The sequence below is a fragment of the Doryrhamphus excisus genome, linkage group LG9 (genome assembly GCF_037039965.1).
Source record: "Doryrhamphus excisus strain RoL-2023G ecotype Guam linkage group LG9, RoL_Dexc_Guam_v1.1, whole genome shotgun sequence".
Lineage (NCBI taxonomy): Eukaryota > Metazoa > Chordata > Actinopteri > Syngnathiformes > Syngnathidae > Doryrhamphus > Doryrhamphus excisus.
In genome coordinates this window covers 8,705,604-8,726,337 of record NC_136365.1, presented here as the reverse complement: position 1 = coordinate 8,726,337, position 20,734 = coordinate 8,705,604, and the positions used below count along the sequence as shown (strand labels likewise).

Sequence of the window (20,734 nt, the reverse complement as noted above, 5' to 3'; positions counted from 1 at the left end):
GTCTGTCATCCTCTTCCTCCATCACAAAGACACTTCAATATTAAAAACGTAGAAACACTCATAAACAAAAAGAACAACAGAAAGATTGATATTTTAATACTGTATCATTGTAATAAACTGCAGTTGCATCCATCACTGTGTGGTCATATTGTATGTGAGCTTATGAATGTGTCAAATTGTGTGTGCACATTTTAAATCTCCTTTTTAAAAAAAAAAATACAGCTGGCATTTATTAATTGCAACAAGTAAAAGGTGCTGTTATTTTCTATATATTTTTTTATTTTTGTGTCTTCTCCTGCACAGCGAGCTACCACACTCTCCTCGATCCCTGGCGGCACATCTCAATGACTCAGACTCCCGCTCCGTCCTCCTCTCCTGGTTGCGCCCTTTTGATGGGAACTCACCGCTTCTCAACTATCTGTTGGAGCTCTCAGAGAACAGTATGTATGCTTTCAGTGTGTGTGTGTGTGTGTGTGTTTTTTGTTCCTGGGCTCTAATTTATTGTCCCTGAGCAGCAATCAGCTGTTCACTTGCTGTCTATCAGGCGCCAACGCTGGCTCATTTATAAGGAAAGACGCACGGAGAATTGTGTTGCTCTGTAAATGTATATCCGCATTCCCTATAAATACATTTTAATGCACCCTGTCCTCTCTTACCTCTGTCATCCTGTCCCTCACCCCTCTGTCAGCACAGATGTGTGAACAGCAGGCTGTGTCCCTTTCGGATGGGAAACAGAGGGAGAGAGGCATTGCGATAAAGAATGAAGAAATGGCGACCGCCTTCCTTTCTTCTTCTGTTACATGAACTTTGCACTTTGCACACAGTTTTAAAAGTTATGCTCACATAACACACTGTATGTTGGATTTTTTTCAAATAAATAAAAATCAATCAAACAAATAAAATATAAAACATGGAAAAACATGGTGCATGAAAAAATATAATCGCTTAAATTAAACTCTTATGAGCTGTTTATGTTATCATCATTATATCTGTCCAAACAAATGTACCTTAAGTTGTATCAGGCATTAAAGTGAACAAATAAGTGAAGAAATCATTCACAATTGGATTGAGGAAGACCCTCAAACAATGCACAACGATGAGCCAATTCAAGAAGTTGATGTTTGCTAAATACAAGGATGAAGAGTCTTGAACCAGTCATGATGTGCTATATATATATATCACTATATTGACACTTACTATGGTACACATTATGTCATTGTATGGTCATATTACCTCGTACTTTGGTACGTGAAAAAAATAAAATTACAAAAATAAAATTAAAAAATTAAATAACTTAAAACTATATTAGGAAAGCAGGAAGTGAACAAATGTAACAGTTACTGATTGTAAAAGTATCAGATGGAGGATTTAATAAGCTTCCTACTCCTTTTGGACATGTGGAACTGTAAACTGATTATGTGATGCACTCAATTGTAATCTGATGCATGTTCAAATGAAATAAAACCATTACCTTTACCATATTTTTTCCATGACTGTACATTTATGTTAGAAAAGTGGAAAACGCATAATAGGTCGCTTTTTGTCAAGAAATTTCAACTTCTCAATTGAAGGCAAGCAACTAATTAACTGTTTCGTGTTTTTTGTACAAGCAATGAAAAAAAATACCATGAAATGTAAGGAGAACAATAGAACGGCAATGAGCCAGCAATGGAGGGATGGACAAAGGTTGTTTTGTTTTGTGTGTATGCGCCCACACTTGTATGACACAATAAATGTGTGGGATTGCTTCTAGTAATACGCTGTATTTATACATCACCCATTGACTTTATTATATTTGCTTGCCGGGCTTTGTTTGCATACCCTCGCACGTTACACCTGTCATTCACACAAATACACACATGGCCAGTGAGATGAGAATTGCACATCTGTCCGTAACATCTTTAGGTGGAGAATACAATGATCAGATGGCAGTATACATCAGCATCTGTGCTCCTTCATTACTGTCTCATCAATCAAGATGTTGCTTCCTTATGATTCAGTGCAGCTTTTCCTTCTTTCAGTCCTTAACCATTCCCTTCTGTCATGTCTAGATTCGCCATGGAAGGTCTACCTATCGGAGGTCGACCCCACAGTGACTAACATGTCAGTTGGGGGCCTTACCCCTGCAAGGACATATCAGTTCCGACTTTGCGCTGTCAATCAAGTGGGTAGGGGACAATACAGCGCAGAGACACAGAGGTAAGACCAACTTATTCTTATCATTCGCTGGCACGTACCCTTTGGTTCTTCCACTCTTCGATGTTTTCCCACAAGCATGAAACCAATTTGCTGTCTAGTACTTCCTGTTATTCCTATAAAATAGAAGTTTGCTGCCTTTACACAGACTCAACATAGATAAACTGAAGTCAAAAGACAGTACTATAAGTATAGCCAGGTCCATACAGAGGGCACAGACTGTGTGTTATTGCCTAGAGCTGGGATTGGACAAGGGATTCAGAATATGAATAAAACGACTGCATTTTAATTTGATGGGAGCTGTGCTTTTTGTTAAAAATCCATTAAAATTTAGAAGCAGGCACTTGTGTTTTCAAATGTGTATTTCCCTTGCCAGTCCGGGGGAATTTAGTGGTGTAAAAATAGGCGACGCGTCTTTTTTGCGTAAGTGCCTCCATTGTTGTGCAGATGTGAAAAGACCGAACACTGATGGGAATGATGATGCTCTCGCCTAGATGCACCAGGATAGAGTATTTGGAGGAGGTGTGACACAATTTAACAATTGTGCTCATGAATACACACACACATATGCACACAATAGACCAGATGTGGTCATTGACAGATGCCAGATGTTATTCATACGCATCTCAGCAATAGAAGCTGTAAAATAGAGCATTTTGGGAGATGTTGACAATAGTGATTATAAAGACTAGAAGGACACGATAGCTGATGCATCCTGATAACCAAAAATACAGTTGTTGCTGTTATAAAAGCTCACTTAACTTTAAGTAGCATTTGAACATTCCTTACTATGGTATTTTACGGAATATAAACTTGAGTCAAAAATTAGTTTCTTACATTGCTAGTGCAGGAATTTTGCCCGCCTCATCTTTGCAGCATTGTTGTAATTCAGCCACATTGAAGTGTTCTCCAGCATGAACCGTCTTTTTAAGGTCATGACACAACATCCCAATATGAAGTGAGGACCATGGCTAAGTCTTCATTTTGACTTGCTGGTGTGTTTTGGATCATTGTCCTGCTGCAGAACCTAAGTTTGTTTCAAGTCACAAACAAATAACTGGATATTTTCCCTCAGGATTTATTTATATTTATGGTTCCATTTATAACAGCAAGTCTTCCAGGTCCTGAAGCAGCAAAACAATCAAACTACCACCACCATATTTGGCTATTGGTATGATTTTTTTTTTACTTCCAAAAAGTTAAACTTTTGTCTTGTCATGCCACAGAATATTTTCCAAAAGGTCTTGGGGATCATCAAGATGTTTTCTGGCAGAATTGAGACAAGCCTTATTGTTCTTTTTGTTCAGCCATGCAGGCTGTTTTTCCCCAGTGTCTTTCATATGGTGGAGTCATGAACACTGACCTTAACTGAGACTAGTGATCTTTGGATGTTGTTGTAGGGTCTTTTGTGACCTCTCGGATGAGTCATCACTGCGCTCTTGGGGTCATTTTGGTTGGCCAGGGCAGTCCTAGGGAAGGTTCACCACAGTTCCGTGTTTAGACCACTTTTGGATAATGGCGCTCACAGCGGTTGGCTACAATCAAGGCAGAGTGTGGCTTGAGAAATTGAACTCAGGTGTAATAAAGCACAGTTATACTCCTGTGTCAATAATAATCAACCAAAAATCTTTAGATTCATCAATTGTGGAGACTGTATCGCTGATTAAGGTGTTGAAAAGCTAGTTTTACGTGTATGCAATAAGTAGGGTTTTTTGTGTACAAAAGCACTGAAAAGAAGACTCAAATTAAAGCTCTTTGCTCACAAAAAGCTGTTCGATTCCTATCAAGCCAACAAAAATGGAACAAAAACAAGAAGTATAAACCTCACTATGTTATGCTGGATAAAGGTACTTTTGACGTATTTCACGAGGAGCTGACTTGGCAAGCAGATGAATCTGTGAACATTATTCTGTTTCCTTCATTTTTAGTTTTAATTTCTACTTCACCGTAACTTTTGCTGACTTTTCCTCTGTTTTCTGATTGCCAATCTTTTGCCGTACGGTGCCGTCTGTCTCTGCAATGCCGCAGTGCATTCTTTCCATCAGGCAGCAGGCCACCTGGTCCGCAGCACAAAGTAGGCTGTTAGAGGCATTGCAGAAGAGAGGAGATTGATCCTTCTCAAATGAAAGACTGGCAAGCAGACAAGTCATCAGTGGTCAGTAGATCAGAGCAGATGGATATGGCTCTTCATCAGCGTTTGCCTCGTATGTGACCACACGCACAATGCTTTTAATCTCCTGGACGCCGGCCGGGATGAGACACAAGTTGTGGATGCCAAAAAGCCTTTGGTGCACACAGGAGAAGTCAGATGCACCTTTTTTTCCTGCAGCTTGTACCAGCAGTACTTTGCAGTGTGGCCAAAGCGGAAAAGTGGCGCAGAATATTGATGACACAAAGCTTTATTAGAGTTTAAATATTGAGCAGTGCTCTTCAATTTTAACATTTACTTTGCTTGTCTAATCACTTCATAACTGAAGAAAAGAGAGAGAAAATCATGAGCTTTAAATGTAAAAGTGTGTACCAAGATAATTGTGTCTTGCCTACAGTTCGGTTGACAGTTGATAACCAAAATAAATTAATTCCTTAAAGTTTCCAATTCAAACTGCTCATAAAAACAGGAATTACCAGAACTAATTCCCCAAAAATAACAGAACTTAAAAAGCAGTGGACTAAGAATGTTAACTTTATTCTTTTAAAGGGGGACCTATTGCACTAATTCCAGAGCAGCTACACACGATAACAGCACAGACAGCTTTCTAGTTCATCCAGAATCTGCACCTATTCAGCTGTATTTTTTGGGATTCCGTGCTTCTCTCGAAAATGGTCTGTTTTAATGTATTCCACCCACGCCACGCTTCCCCATGCCCACTCCGCTGTGGTTGGTGACTCTACTGAGTGCTTAGAAGGACTTCCAGTTTGTGCTGCTAGCTGCCAATTGGAGTTAATAAACAGTATAGAAGTTGATATTAAAAGGGTGATTTATCTTTTTAAAATGTCCGCTTTTAACATACAGCCATATGTGTTGGGTCTCAAGTCCGATATGAAAATAGAGACTGGACAGTCTAAAGTTTCTCAAGAAAAAAAGGTTCAAGATGTCTTTCAATGGTAAGTAGTTTTAGCATTTTAGCATTAGGTTTTGTACACCATCTGTAACGTCCAATGAGTTTTGCGGGACTATCTGTGTTTTAAAAAACTCGGATATAGCCGCTAATTGTGGTGGGAAATGGCTCCTAGCAACCCCGCCCCCTGGATGCACACTCCATAATGCTACACAGACAAGCGCTTTTGCTCCATGACTTAAACAAAATAAACATAAGTTTTTACTTACTGCTTACTTGCTTCTGACTGTTCAAGAGAACCAGTTAACATTGGAAAAGCGTCAGGGTTCAGGAAGTTATCATTGCAAGAATTTCTTCCAGTATACCGCTACATAAAAATGATCACCCAACCCTAATATGAATGATAAGAAATTGTGAAGTTGGCGAAGTATGTCACCTCCAGGCCTGCACCCCATTGAACACCAGTAGGGCATCCTCAAGCAGAAGGACACAAAGTATCTCAGATTTACCAGCTCCAGTAACAACATGTCCAACTCTGGTGGATTCTATGCCCAATAGTATTAAGGCAGTGCTCAATAACAATGTAAAAGTGAAGCTTTAGGTCATGATGAATGTAGCTGCTGCATAGCAATCGATTTTCTCACAATAAGTAGAGGCATCTAGAAATATTTCCGATAGTGTCCATAGTCCTTGGAAAGAGGAAGTACAGTATGTACATGTTGCCAGGTTAGCACCACTGCATTTATCGACCAACTGAAACCGAAGTGACTTGCAGGTTAGAAGTCAGTCCACCCCCTGATTATCTTAACATACAGGGTTACTTTTCAGTGGACTTGGAGGGGGGGTGTAGAAATGGACCAAAATGAAGCTATTACTATTAATCTGATTAATATTTTGGAAGTGCACATATCATCGAGCTTTCTAAGATTTTACAACAACTCAACCCCGTACCAATTTGGAGGTTTATTGAAAAAGCATATAACACATCTAACAAACCCACAAATGTTTGCTTTTACTGCATCCACACTAATCAATCACAGACAAAGCCCATTTATTGACTTTCAATATTAAAATGTCGGACTACATGCCAGAATTTTTAAGCCGACTCAGAGTTAATGTGAAGTGTTAATTGTTTCAGTCACACTTTCTGGTTTGGTTGATTTGTTTTGAAATATTCCATTAACCTTTGTGAGATAAGAGCAGCAACTTTTTCTAATCATCCCACCTGGAGGTTTATGCATAATACACACACACACAAACATCCTTGGTTATGCCAGTATAGAATTGTAGCCCGTAGCTAACTTGATACCACCAATAAATGTAAACAAAAATACCAAATAGTGGAACAAGATTAAACATCAGTGATAGCACATGCTGGCATGGAAATGTGACACAATGTCGTCCATCAACTACACATTTTTTTGATTAATCTTGGCTTGTGAATTGAATGTAGTGAACAGCGGCGCCATGACACTTCACCCAGAATGGGGTTTAGAAACCGAAACATGGTACCTTTTGATTTTACTTGAGTCGGTTCCCGGTAATACTGACAGAATTCGGTCCGGTACCCATCCCTACTCACTCCTTCCATTTGCATTTTGAAGCTAACAATTGAAATGATTTGGAAACCACATTTTTAGATATCAATACATAATTAATTGGTCACATAACTGTAGCCCAGCTTCTTTCTTTGCAGCTGGTTTGTGTTAGAAGCAAAACAGAAAGTGTTGGAGCACTTTCACGCTAATTAACGTGATGGTGGTTATCGCCCCTGTACTTTGCAAGTATTATCAGTGTAGCAAAACCTGTGAGCATATTTTGCAAACATCTACAATGACTTCCGCTGCAAATTATTTCACAGGATGCAATTACATTTAATGTCAGAGCCGCTCAATAAAATGATGTTCTTCCCCTCCGATTTTCATGTAATTTGTTTTCCAATGTCCATGATTAAATCTACTTTTTCACCTATGACTGAGAATTTCAAAATATACATAGAATAAATAATCCTTATTCAGATCTCTGCAGGTACGTGTCATATGTCACGCAGTTGCGTTATCAAACTTTCCCAGTGACTTTTTGAAATCCCCACGGTAAAGCAACTTAATTGAATTTTTAAGCACTTTGCTACTTGTCATTCAACACAATACCCAAGTTTACCCTCTTCACTTGGTAGAAGAACTGCTCATTCATTATATCTGCAGCACATTTGAAGCCGCGGAGTAACCACTATTATCATATAGGTTTCCACACTTTTTGCACTCAGGAAAAATAAAAATAAAAAACAGAAAATAAATGTTATTATTTGTCTACTGATCTGTAATATCAGGATAACCGTGGAGTCTGAAAAGTCTAAAATCCAATAATTGATTTGAATTCCTGCACAGCGGTCGAGTGGTTAGCGCGCAGACCTCACAGTTAGGCACTTGACATGTTCTCCCCGTGCATGCGTGGGTTTTCTCCGGGTACTCCGGTTTCCTCCCACATTCCAAAAACATGCTAGGTTAATTGGCGACTCCAAATTGTCCATAGGTATGAATGTGAGTGTGAATGGTTGTTTGTCTATATGTGCCCTGTGATTGGCTGGCCACCAGTCCAGGGTGTACCCCGCCTCGCCAGCACCTCCCGCGACCCTCGTGAGGATAAGCGGTAGAGAATGAATGAATGATTTAAATTCATTTTAATTTGAATCGAAGGCCTTAAAATGTAAAAAAAAAAAAAATCAATTTTAAAAATGTCTTAAATACGATTTTGAAAGGTGTTTATAGTTTATAGGCATTACAGAAACTTTTTCAATTTAGAGGACACTGTAACATAACCATAAATCCATTCAGCCCAGTCATAAAATATTGAGCTCAACTCACGCTGAGAAAAGCTGATTCACTTGTACAAGATGTGTCAACAATGTGTGGCTCCAGAGCGAACAATTTAACGCATGGTTGAAGCCGGTGGATGGAAACATGGGATGTACAGATGCAAACACGTGTCTTAAAAAGGGTGGTGGACATGGGATTAGCGCGCAGTCCACAGTTCGCGTTCGATTCCCCCCTAGGACATCTCTGTGTGGAGTTTGCATGTTCTCCCCGTGCATGCGTGGGTTTTCTCCGGGTACTCCGGTTTCCTCCTACATTCCAAAAACATGCTAGGTTAATTGGTGACTCCAAATTGTCCATAGGTATGAATGTGAGTGTGAATGGTTGTTTGTCTGTATGTGCCCTGTGATTGGCTGGCGACCAGTCCAGGGTGTACCCCGCCTCTCTCCCGAAGACAGCTGGGATAGGCTCCAGCACCCCCGCAACCCTCATGAGGATAAGTGAGGATAAGTGATAAGTGAAAATGGATGGATGGATGAATGAAGTCGGTGGATGGAAACTTAGCATGCAAGACTGTGAACATGTGTCTTAAATTTGAGTCATCGTGGTCTTAATAAAGGTCTTAAACAGTCTTAAATTTGACTTTTTGAAACCTGGTTGTAAATGTAGTTGGTATGTTTTCAATAATTTTTAAACATTTTCTTGCTCTGAACCATTTAGTGTCACCTCATTTTGTGTTTACAACCTTAAACTGGAGTCCGAACATCCTCCATCATGTTCCATCTTTTTCAATATCTTGTGTCCTCATTTTCTACTTGTAATAAATTGACATTTTATAGGCTCATTTGAATGCAGGTCAACTCAACCGTTTCATTGAAAAGTCAACGCACATGTAGATTTGGTGGAAAAAGCGTGTGGGCATTAGCTAGTGGAGGATGACACAGATAGAAACTTTTGCTAATTCCTGCCACATGGGGATTCAAACACACACACACTTTTGCACAAAACACACAAAATCTCATCCAGAAAAAAAACTTCCTCTTTTCTTGAATAGCAGGGGACAGATAAAGTGTGTCAGACAAACTTTATGAGTTCTTGTTTTGTAGCTGCATATATTGTATGTATGTGTGCATGCGGGCGGATGAGTGTTGCCGTGCCAGAGCGGCTTGGAGTCGGCTGGGGTTTATAAGTTGTGTATATGTGAAGTTAACGTCCTTCTGTTGAACCCACTTGATGTGAAATATTCACTCTTAAACGGCTGGGCGGGAATAAAGGCAATTCACAAGGAGTTTTGCTGTAGGTGCAACTGTGTGAGCAAACGCAGCTGTTCAGTAGTTTCGGGGTGTGTGTGTGTGTGTGTGTGTGCGCGCGTGTGTGTGTGTGCGTGTGTGTGCGTGCATGTGTGGCATGCTAATTTGGATCATCGATTTCAGTCGAAAGCTGCAGCACTGAAGATTATGTATTGCTTATTTGCAGGCAGCTACACACAACCCCATCTCATTCATGGCCTATATATAAATATATATGAGGGTGTGTGCACCTGATACCAGTGCCTGTCCTAATAGAAGTAAAGCACAGCCATAAAACCACTGGCCTGTGCCATTCGTCCACCTTTGCGACTCTCTAGCTAACAGTTTTAACTAGAGTGTGCATATATCAAGGCACACAATCATAGACAGCTTCACACAACAAGCACAGCGCTCAAGGCTCCGTAGCTTAGTGCATCACTCAGAGGGAGATGTGTTAAATCTAATCCGTGCAAAGGGAAAAAGGCCATCGGATGTAGCGCCATGACTTAAGTTTAGGGACAAATGTGATGCTTGTGTGTGGACACATACGGCTGTGATTACGTGGGCTGAGCTGCTTACAGCAAAGCCACATGCTGGCTAGCCTACAGTATGAGCATCCCCCCTTGCCGCAAGGCATCTGAGAGCTGTAATCACTCCCCAGCCCAGGTCGGGTCAGGTCGAGTCGGACGTCGAGTGGGGTTAACAGAAGAAGAAAGAAGACGCGTGAGTCAAATGATTGAGGGCAGAGGATATGATGGACAAAGGTGAAAGTTTGCAAATGGGCCTCAAGAAAAACAGGGGAGATCAGAGAGAGTGAGGAAATTGGAAATAAAGTTTAAGGAGACAGAGGGTGAGAGGGTGAGAGCTCAGGCAGGATCACCCTGCTTGAACGGAAATTCTACTATTAATGCCGTAACTACAGTGGAGCCTCCAAAGTTGATTTTATGGGGGGAAATATGCCCTGAACTTAGAAAAGTGGTTTCTCCCAGGGAACAAAACAATCTACTGTACATAAAAAGTAATGATAAAGGTGAATTTGTTATATTTACTTTCAAACCCTGCTTTCACGGCATAAAAAGTTTGAACCTCCGTCACGCATGACATCAAATAGTGGGTGAGAGTTGGGTTTTTGTCTGGCTTATTACAATAATATCCAACAGCACACATAACACAGATCTTTTTAACTGCATGCGATTTGCTTTTTCTTTGGCTTTCTTATGGCTTTTCGACAATTCTCCAAAAGAAGGAGCAGCCTCAACAAGGAAACCTGACAAGAGAATAATAATATACACTGAACTGCTGCAAGTTTACTATTACAGTATATCATGTTTTATATTAGCGTTCGAGTGGTTAGCGCGCAGACCTCACAGCTAGGATGACCAGGGTTCGATTCCACCCTCGGCCATCTCTGTGTGGAGTTTGCATGTTCTCCCTGTGCATGCATGGGTTTTCTCCGGGTACTCCGGTTTCCTCCCACATTCCAAAAACATGCTAGGTTAATTGGCGACTCCAAATTGTCCATAGGTATGAATGTGAGTGTGAATGGTTGTTTGTCTATATGTGCCCTGTGATTGGCTGGCGACCAGTCTAGGGTGTACCCTGGCTCTCGCCCGAAGACAGCTGTGATAGGCTCCAGCACCCCCCGCGACACTCGTGAGGAAAAAGCGGTAGAAAATGAATGAATGAATGTTTTATATTACATAAGGTTCCACTGTACTGAACAAAAAGTATGAACGGGTCAGAAATGTAAAACCGCAGGGAAGTCATCATCTCAATCTTAATTTGCGACAACTTTGTACAAAATGCTCTTTTGTTGTCTCCTGACAACGGAATGAAATACAATAGCAATTCTGCACTTTGAAAGAGACAGCGTCAGCTCAAATACTCCCAGGAGATGATGAAGCACTTCCATCATAAGCATCAGCAGTGATTGTTTGAAATACTAAGTGAACAATACTGAACAAACAAATGAATACCATGACATTGCAAAGCTGTGACAGGAGAATGATGAATGGAAGAAATGGCTGTTTAAGATGCAAGATGATCTGTTGTAGTAAGTAGCAGCAGTTCCGAACTCACCTGAACTCAGTCTCATTTTAAATAAGAATGGGCATAATAATCCACCTATCCATTTTCTATGCCGCTTATCCTCATTAGGGTCGCAGGTATGCTGGAACATAACCTAGCTGTCTTCGGGCGAGAGGCGGGGTACACCCTGGACTGGTCGCCAGCCAATCACAGGGCACATATAGACAAACAACCATTCACACTCACATTCATACCTTTCATACAATTCTGAGTTGCCAATTAACCTAGCATGTTTTTGGAATGTGGGAGGAAACCCGGATTACCCGGAGACCATGCAAACTCCACATAGAGAATAATCCATCAGTGAAAATATATTTTGAAAATTCTGTCAATTGTATGCAATTGATGGTTCATTTATTCCGAAGCCCTTGAGGCAACATCGAATGGACTATTAGACATCAGCACAGGTAGACCAGTCATGCAAAAAATACTATTCCTCATAATTTAACATATACGTATGTTCCCCTTTCTCTCTCTTTCAGATTAATGCTGAGAGAGGAGGCCCCGAGTGCTCCTCCAAAGAATATTGTGGCCAGTGGTCGAACCAACCAGTCCATCATGGTCCAGTGGCAACCTCCTCCAGAATCACAGCTCAACGGAGTCCTCAGAGGATACATGCTTAGGTATACACACTCACAGAAGAGTTTATTTTGCATCATTTTAAAGAAGTGTTACAATGAGATGAAAAACATGATACTGCCCAGCTAACAATATATTAGTGACCTGCATTTGAACCCAACATTAAGTGCATAGTTAGTTTCATTTCATAACATATTAAATTGTGGCTTTCCACCATCCATTTTTAACTTCTTTGTGGAAGCCACTATGTCAGTAAAAAGGGAAGCTACCATTAGTGGCTCTAACAGTCTACACAATTACTCAAGATAGTATGCTTGCAAAATGTACCCCCCCCCGCCCAAAAAAATAAAATAAAATAAAATAAAATGGTCTTATAAGGGAAATTTGATATATTAAACCATTGACGCATGTAGCCATGTGTTCTTAAGCATGGCCCTGTCATACTGCACAGTTACAATGCAATAACGCTGTATGATATTTGCACCATTCATATTCAGCATTCAGAACCACCTACGCTGTTCAACTGTAACTTTCTGTCTATGCCACACACACTCACTCAAACACTATATTATTCCCTATGCATATAACTTTTCATACGTATTGGCCTCCTACACAGTTAAAATATAATCTCATACATAATATGTGTTTGGTATTAACATGTCAAATTATTTAGCATGGCATTGGCTATGCCATTGGCTATGCGGGTTGTTTTGCAGTGCAAGACAATTTTTTTTTATACACAGCATATGTTTATGGTGGTTCTCAAGTGATAAAGGAACAGGTACACACAAGTATGGAATTTGACCTTATCCATTTCCAGATCTGGAAAAAAAAATGTTTCAAAGACCGTTTTGTTTCCTAAACGATAACATTATGAATAAAGTTTTTAAAAACTTGTCACTTTCTGGAGCAGCGAAGATGTTTTTGTGAGAGAACACAGTGGGCGCTGCATCCTGGAAAACATTTGGGAAAGATCAACCTGCTCTTATCCTCCACCAGCCCTTTGTACCAGCTACATTACCAAGCTATAATCTCCTAGAAATCATATGGTGACATAATGGCATACATATTAAGAATAATGAAAACATTTCCATAATGTATGTGCATGATAGTAGGGGCTGCAACTAGCCATTATTTTAATCTGAAGGTTGTTGTTTCAATGACTTGAGTACTCAGTTATGCCCTAGACCAGGGGTGTCCAAACTTTTTCCAGCTGAACTTTGTGTTTTAGGTGACACAGTGTATTGTTATTACACTTTTATTGCTGCTGTTGTTTTTTGTTGGTTTAATTAAATTCCTAGAATGTACTGCGGGCCACTTTGCTGGACTTTGGACATCCCCAAAACAACAATACTAACCAATCACAGGTGGTGGTTTGGTCCGCAATATATCAGAATAGATATATTTCAAGTCAAAGCTGATGTGTGTGAATATCTTGTTTGTCCGAAAGTGCCCTTGACGTCTATTAAGAGGAAGATAGGAAACAAATATGTTCATCATTTTCATTCAATTCCTGGAATCTGTCTGTAGTATCCCAATTGTGAAAGAACCACTCTTCATTCTTCACACGGACTGAGTCACCATGGATGCCATGCCATGGATACTTTGTTTGGGCACTCGGTTCCGTGGAAGTGGCTAAACGGACTAGTTTGTTTGCCGGTACGATAACCGAGACAGTGAACAAAAACATGTTTTTAGCAATAATTTCAGTCTTTTTGGTCTTGACTTATATTTGCCCACTCTTATGCAAAATAATGCTCCTTATTTGTCAAATTGTGGGGGTGTATGGCCACCTTCAAGTCACCTCACAGGCTTTTAATTGGATTTAGGTCTGAGCTCTGGTTGTGCCGTGACTCACACCTAATTTCCATGGCAAACCCTAGGTTCAGTTCAAAGAATTGAAAATAATGGATTTGATTTTTGACTGCACGGTGGTCGAGTGGTTAGCGCGCAGGAGACCTGAGTTCAATCCCACCCTCGACCATCCCTGTGTGTAGTTTTTCCTCCCACATTCCAAAAACATGCTAGGTTAATTGGCGACTCCAAATTATTATTTACTAATTATTACTAATTATTTTAAGTATTTTGACTTAAAATAATTAGTATTATTTCGGTCCTTAAATGGAAATTAACTTTAGCTTAGTGGACCGCTTTTCATCAATTCTCTGATGGCAACACCAGGTCCCTTAGTTATGTATTAAAAAAATAAATAAAATAAAATAAAAAAAAATTGTCCATAGGTATGAATGTGAGTGTGAATGGTTGTTTGTCTATATGTGCCCTGTGATTGGTTGGCGACCACTCCAGGGTGTACCCCGCCTCTCGCCTGAAGACAGCTGGGATAGGCTCCAGCACCCCCGCAACCCTCGTGAGAGAAAATGAATGGATGATTAAATGTTCAGATATCACATTTCAAGGTACCCGAAACCATTTTCATTCACTCCTCAGTCACACACTTGTGGTGGTCATCTATATCTGTGGCCTCAGCTGCCCTTTGTACATTTACATAAAACTCCAGATCAAGCAAGGAGCTTGTTATCCTTATTCACTGTGTAATCTGCTCCCTCTCGAATCATAGCACAAACTCCCCCGACTCTTTTCAGCTTCACGGGACAGGGTCTCCCACCGCCTTTTTTCTTCTTATTGTACCGGCCTGTCTGTCACTCCTCGCTGCACGTTTACTCCCCCTCTATTTCCCATTTCTCCTGCGCCTCACCTCTGCTCCACCTTCTGATCTAAGTGTCACAGTGTTTATTTCCCTACCTCCATAAAAACATCCTGTTGATCTCCTGTGGCTCCTTCTCACTGGATGCATCCAGGTTTTTGTGCAAGAGTGTGACATGGCATCTTTAGCATGCTGAATCAGCCACTGTATCCAATGTAAGACAATCCTAGCGATGCAGATGAAAATGCTGAGAGATGGATTAATGCGCCTCCAGCAGACCAGGGCTGGATGATAGTAAAATGCTAACTTATCCAATGCAGAATTTAGCTGGATTCTTTACAAACAATATTCATTCATTCTCTACCGCTTATCCTCACGAAGGTCACGAGCGGTGCTGGAGCCTATCCCAGCTGTCTTCGGGCGACTGGTGGCCAGCCAATACCAGGGCACATATAGACAAACAACCATTCACACTCACATTCATACCTATGGACAATTTGGAGTCGCCAATTAACCTAGCATGTTTTTGCAATGTGGGAGAAAACCGGAGTACCCGGAAAAAACCCACAAATGCACGGGGAGAACATTCAAACTCCGCACAGAGATGGCCGAGGGTGGGATTGAACTCGGGTCTTACAAACAATATAAATAAAATAAATAAAACCTTGGGGGGTGCGCAGGACGGGGGTGAAGGGTTGCCTTGCGGCTGACTTCTTACCCTGCGAATTTAACCACACTATAGACAGAACTACCCTGTGTATTATATGTTTTGTGAATAGAACCGATTTTTTAGCTATGCTGAGTATAAGTTTAAGTCATCAACATGAGGACACAGCTCACCATATATGCACGTGAATGTGTGTTTAGGTACCAACTGGCAGGACTACCAGGTGACTACCAAGAGAAAAACATCAGCAGCCCGGAGACCAACTACTGTTTGTTGAAGGACCTGATCATATGGACGCAGTACCAAATCCAAGTGGCTGCCTACACTGGAGCTGGCCTTGGTGTCTACAGTAGCCCTGTCACTGAATACACTCTGCAAGGAGGTGAGACCACAATCATCTGATGATTTTTTATTATGATCTGCACATGTGAGTATCATTATTGGTGGTGTCCATTACATAGCATCTTAAGCCAGCAAGCATCGGGCGACCCAGTCGGGAACCCAAAATACAAAAAATGTTGTGTGTCCACAAAGGGGGAAAAACAACGCAACAAAAATGAACAGTACAACAAAACATTTGGCAACACCATAAAAAATACAAGAACAAAAAAATCACTATTAAACTAGCAAGTGGACAAACAGGCAAAGGACTAAACAAAAACACTGCTGAAAAAAACAAACAGAATAAAAACAAGTCTCTGTAACAAAAAATGCAATAAAATACTAGCTAGCGGGCAGGCACTTACAATATACCGGCATGTTTGAAAAGCCACAAAGTGGGTACGGGGACAAGCAACACAAGGTCAGGCAAAGGTAGAGAGCTTTAGAAGCATGTGGTAGCACGAGGGACAATCTGGCACTCAATGGCTGTGGCCGGGGTTAGCCAAGACCGAATCTGTAGAGGAGAAAACTATAATAGAGAGACCCAGGTTCTCCAAATTACACAGTTAAGTCTATTTGAAAATAATGTTGTAATAATAATAATAATGACTAACTCGGCTTACATAAATACTTGTAGAAAATTAGGATGTGAAAGGATAAGAAAAAGATACGATGAGTTTGAAAAAGTGTATCTTGTTCATGTCCTTTCAAATTTTGGTTGTTTTATTTCGGCCTAATCTGATCAATGCTATTGAAAGGTTGAGGTTTATACAGGTTTATGTGCCTCATTAATGATTCTAATGTTATTTATTGAGAGTTGCTGCAGTTGAGGGACATCTTCTACCTTTGAGTTGACTTGAGTTGTACTCTTAATAGCATTTTATTCCTGCTGCTTGTCTAGCACTCAGGCATACGTGCATAGTAAGATTTTCCCAAAGGGCAGAGTTTAGTCTTTTATCTGTATCTGTGCGCCGTGCGGGTTAAGAAGCCAAGCCCCACGAGTACACTCAGCATAGCAGGGGGGAAGAGAGCATCTTTAGCATCAATTAATCTCTGTCTCCCTCTTTCTCTACCTCTTCTCATGCTTGGACTTGTATTCCCATTGCACTGCTTCTTTGCTTTCCACCAGTTTTTTGGTCCGCTTTCCTCCAGTGCTCTTCACTCTCGTCGTCTATGGGACACTCTGGCTCCAGTGAAATATATAAAAGGGCATTCCCATCATGCAACAGGGCATTATCACACTCCAGCTTCCCCTAGTATCAGCATAAACCCCTTACAGTGTAATCGCCGTAACATTTGCACACGACTGTCGTACTCTTGCTTCCGCAGCCCCTTCTTCCATCTGACCGCTCTGGTAGGAGACTTAAGCTAAATCTTCTCTTCAGTACATGTTTGCAACATTACTACTATCCCTTCTTGCCTCCATCCTCAAATAGTGGAATGAAAATAACCTTCAAAAAAATGAGCTGACATTTAAATGGTACGTTCTGCAATGTTATAACTAGTTCGACATTCTCAGCACTCAAAACAACTTGGTGCATTATGAATACTAAAATATATATTTGATGGCCACATTTGACTGGATTTGAACATTCCACATTTATGGTGTTATATTTTTCAATGCAGCTTGACCCCAGGATGTAGAGACACAGGCGTAGTGCAAGTAAAATAGTATTTTGTTACTGTACAAGTAGGTGCAAATACCTGTACTCACATCCGATGGAGTGAAGGTAAAAAGCTGAACAAAAAAGCGACGGTGCAACAGATGTAATAACAATACCAGCAGATGCATCAAATGTCCAGGATGCTATGGATACGTCATGACAAACTTGCAATGAACCACCAAAGTCCACGTCCACATGCCGTTCTGCACTTTTTTGTAATTTTACCCATCAACCACAATCCTTATGCGAAACATGAACACGTCTTTCTCTTTTCTGTGCATTCTAAAGCTATAAAAACAGCTAGAAATAGGCAGGTCATTAGCCAGCTACTACCTAGCAGGTCTGGCATGCAAGGTGTCACTACGCCAGTTACGTAGTTCTTTGGTGTAACAATGTGAATGGGACGCTGTTAGCTTTTTTTGGAGTTTTTTTTTTTTCTGAGGGCTCTATAGGCGTAATAGGTGCATCCCATTATGTCTTTTTAGCTGTTTTTATACTTTTAGAATGCACAGAAAAGAGAAAGACGTGTGTTGATGTCTCACTTAAAGATTGTGGAAAAGTGCAAAAGTACAGTTTTCCTTTAAGAAGCCTATTAATTGGAGATATCAATCAGGAAATGGATGTACCAAAATAAGAGCACAACACAGGGAATACGGACTGAACAACAGAAATCCACTAACAGTACACACCGTGAAGTAGAGCGAGGTATTCCTTCATCATAAGTTTGTGGAGCCTAAGGATATTTTCATCCATATTCCATTATTACCTTATCATGAATGTCCCCAAACGATATTTCTTACACATGAAGTCACAGAAGTCCACAAAACCATGAAGGTCACTTGGAACACAATGTGTTTTTTTTTTTTTTTTTTATGAACCAGCATGGCTCACATCAGCCATGCACTATTACTCTTAATTCACTTCATCATTTGCAGGAAAATGTAAGACAAAATGGGTGGAACGCTGAATTTCAATATTTTTAATGGGAAATCCAGCCACATTTCAGTATTTGCAAGTCAGGTGAATTAAACCCATCCCAGATAAATATGGTGTTTGTGTCTGTGTGTGTGTGTGTGTGTGTGTGTGCATGTAGTTCCCACAGCTCCCCCGCAGGAAGTAAAAGTTGTTGCTCTCAACTCGACCACCATCCGCTTCACATGGAATCCTCCACCTCAGCAGTTCATCAACGGCATCAATCAGGGATATAAGGTAAACATACGCAAAATATGATAAAAGTAGTTCATTCACTAAGAATGTAAAAAATAACTGATATACTGAATAATGCCTTGTCATGACTGTCTAGTATGCAGTTGGCCACATTGTGAGAAATAATAATCATTTGAGTTAGAATCACCATGTTTGCTTCTTGTCATTGCATTTGTATGTTTATAGCCTGCTTGGCAAAGACGTGCTTTTTCATGCCCCCTTGATGCCTTTCTTAAATGTACCGTACCGTTGACAGGATATCAAGATATATGGCTTCAGTGATTCTTCCTGTGGTCTACTTTCCAACTTTGAGCATGTACCAAATTTCAATGTTTCATCATCAACCTCTGTCCGAACGTTCAAATTAGAAATGAAAGCGCACTTGAATGCAGACAAGGCAGCAGCAGCAGCAATATTTTAATAATACGGAGGTCACAAACGTATAACCCACATCCTCCCAGACTTTGCCTAATTATGCTGCAGATTCTGATGATAGTTTTGCAAAGACATCGACAAAGTTTACTCAAGATTTACATGAATTGCCCATGACATTTGTCACAAGATATTACGAGATGTGGCAAGATTTGAATGTGTCATGGGCATTAGTCCTGAGATGATAATAAATTAACTAATTCATCACACAATACATAAAAATGAACTGGATAATTATCCTATGCTCAATATATTATCATGTGCATATGTGTCTGTTGTCCTTACCTCCTGACTCCAAATAGCCAGGAAGTGTGCATTGCTTTTAGCACCTTTGTTGAAACAGCATCAACATGAACTACAGTCTCTTTGTCTCAGTGGGTGGAGACGGGGCTGCTTGCATACACACAAAGTGCAGATGAGCGTAACGTAGTAGCAATTTATATTTTTTTCATTGTGCTTATCTCATCTTGTCTCGTTCTCATAGACCCGATCTCATGTCTTGTCTCGTAAACTGTCTTGTGTATTTTGGCAGCTGTAATATTCACTGAACTAACTACAACTAAGTACAACTTTTTCTGTTAGTAATTGGGTTTGCCTGGGGTTTCAGTAAGTAATTAGTAAAAAAGTTATAATCATAATTGATTATTCATCATTACAAAATGAAGTCATGATATACAATGACCTTTCAAATTCCGGAAAAAAACAGCCTCTCCAGTATTTACTTACTGCCCTCTTGTAATTAATGCCCTGTCTTTGTTGCAGTTGAGATAAATAAACAGCCAGCAGCAATTACACTGACAACATGTTGAAAGTAATATATTACTCAATTTACATGAGTGTTTTTATATAACAAAAATGGAGGTGCACCAACAGCTTTAGGAGGCTGCAAACCCAGAAACACTGCAGTACTCACTCTTATTGTAGACGTACATAACCACAGAACGCCATAACCCATAGACCACCTGTACAGAGGTGCTGTTAATTCACTCTGAGCTAGTTCATAGTCTAAACAACAAGATTTAAGCTCTGTAAAATGTGCTTGCTGTGAGCTTGTTGTGTTTGTTCTGCTAATTAAATGACACAAATTAAAAGGGGGTATAACGCACATCTTCATCTGATCTCTTTCTCCACAGATGAGTGATTCCACACAGTGCGTTCAATAATTTGGATCCACACAGTGGGGGGAATCAAATAGTCTCACTTGTCTCTATTACCTATCTGTCTGCAAATCATCGTATCGTGATACTGCATTCATCATTTGGACAGTAAAACAATATTTGCCCATTACCACACAGTCTACCATGATACAGTTTGGTCGAATTCCAGGGGCCTGTGATGACATTTGAAATGAATCTCTATTTGTTACAACTAGTGACATTTATGTCAGCTGAGAAAAGTGATTAAAATATGTTTTTGAAGATTACTGAAATTGACAATCAACTTTTGATCAGTGTTTTTCATAATGATGATTTTTTTCGTGCCAATTTTAGAGATCTTATTGAGTGGAAACCGTACATGAGATTGCATGCACAGATCTCCAAAAAAAAAAAAATAAACGAAAAAAAGACGGTCTCACAGGGAACACAAAGGATAACAGCATGTGGTACAAGCTTGAAATTGATGGAAAGAGCATGATAAAAATATATCTCAATTGTCTGGGCAATTTCTCTCTCTCCATCAGCCACATTATATGCT

At 40.2% G+C, this 20,734-nt stretch overlaps 1 protein-coding gene across 3 annotated transcripts in view; it reads left to right on the top strand.

Annotated features, from left to right (window-relative positions):
- sdk1b (sidekick cell adhesion molecule 1b) overlaps positions 1 to 20,734 on the top strand; it is a 264,413-nt gene that overhangs the window by 186,639 nt on the left and 57,040 nt on the right. For all 3 annotated transcript variants that reach the window (XM_058079948.2, XM_058079957.2, XM_078793365.1), the window contains 5 exons: positions 304 to 440; positions 2,052 to 2,199; positions 11,928 to 12,068; positions 15,557 to 15,738; positions 18,495 to 18,610. In XM_058079948.2, coding sequence (XP_057935931.2) covers positions 304 to 440; positions 2,052 to 2,199; positions 11,928 to 12,068; positions 15,557 to 15,738; positions 18,495 to 18,610 — 724 coding nt within the window. The remainder of the gene's footprint in view (positions 1 to 303; positions 441 to 2,051; positions 2,200 to 11,927; positions 12,069 to 15,556; positions 15,739 to 18,494; positions 18,611 to 20,734) is intronic.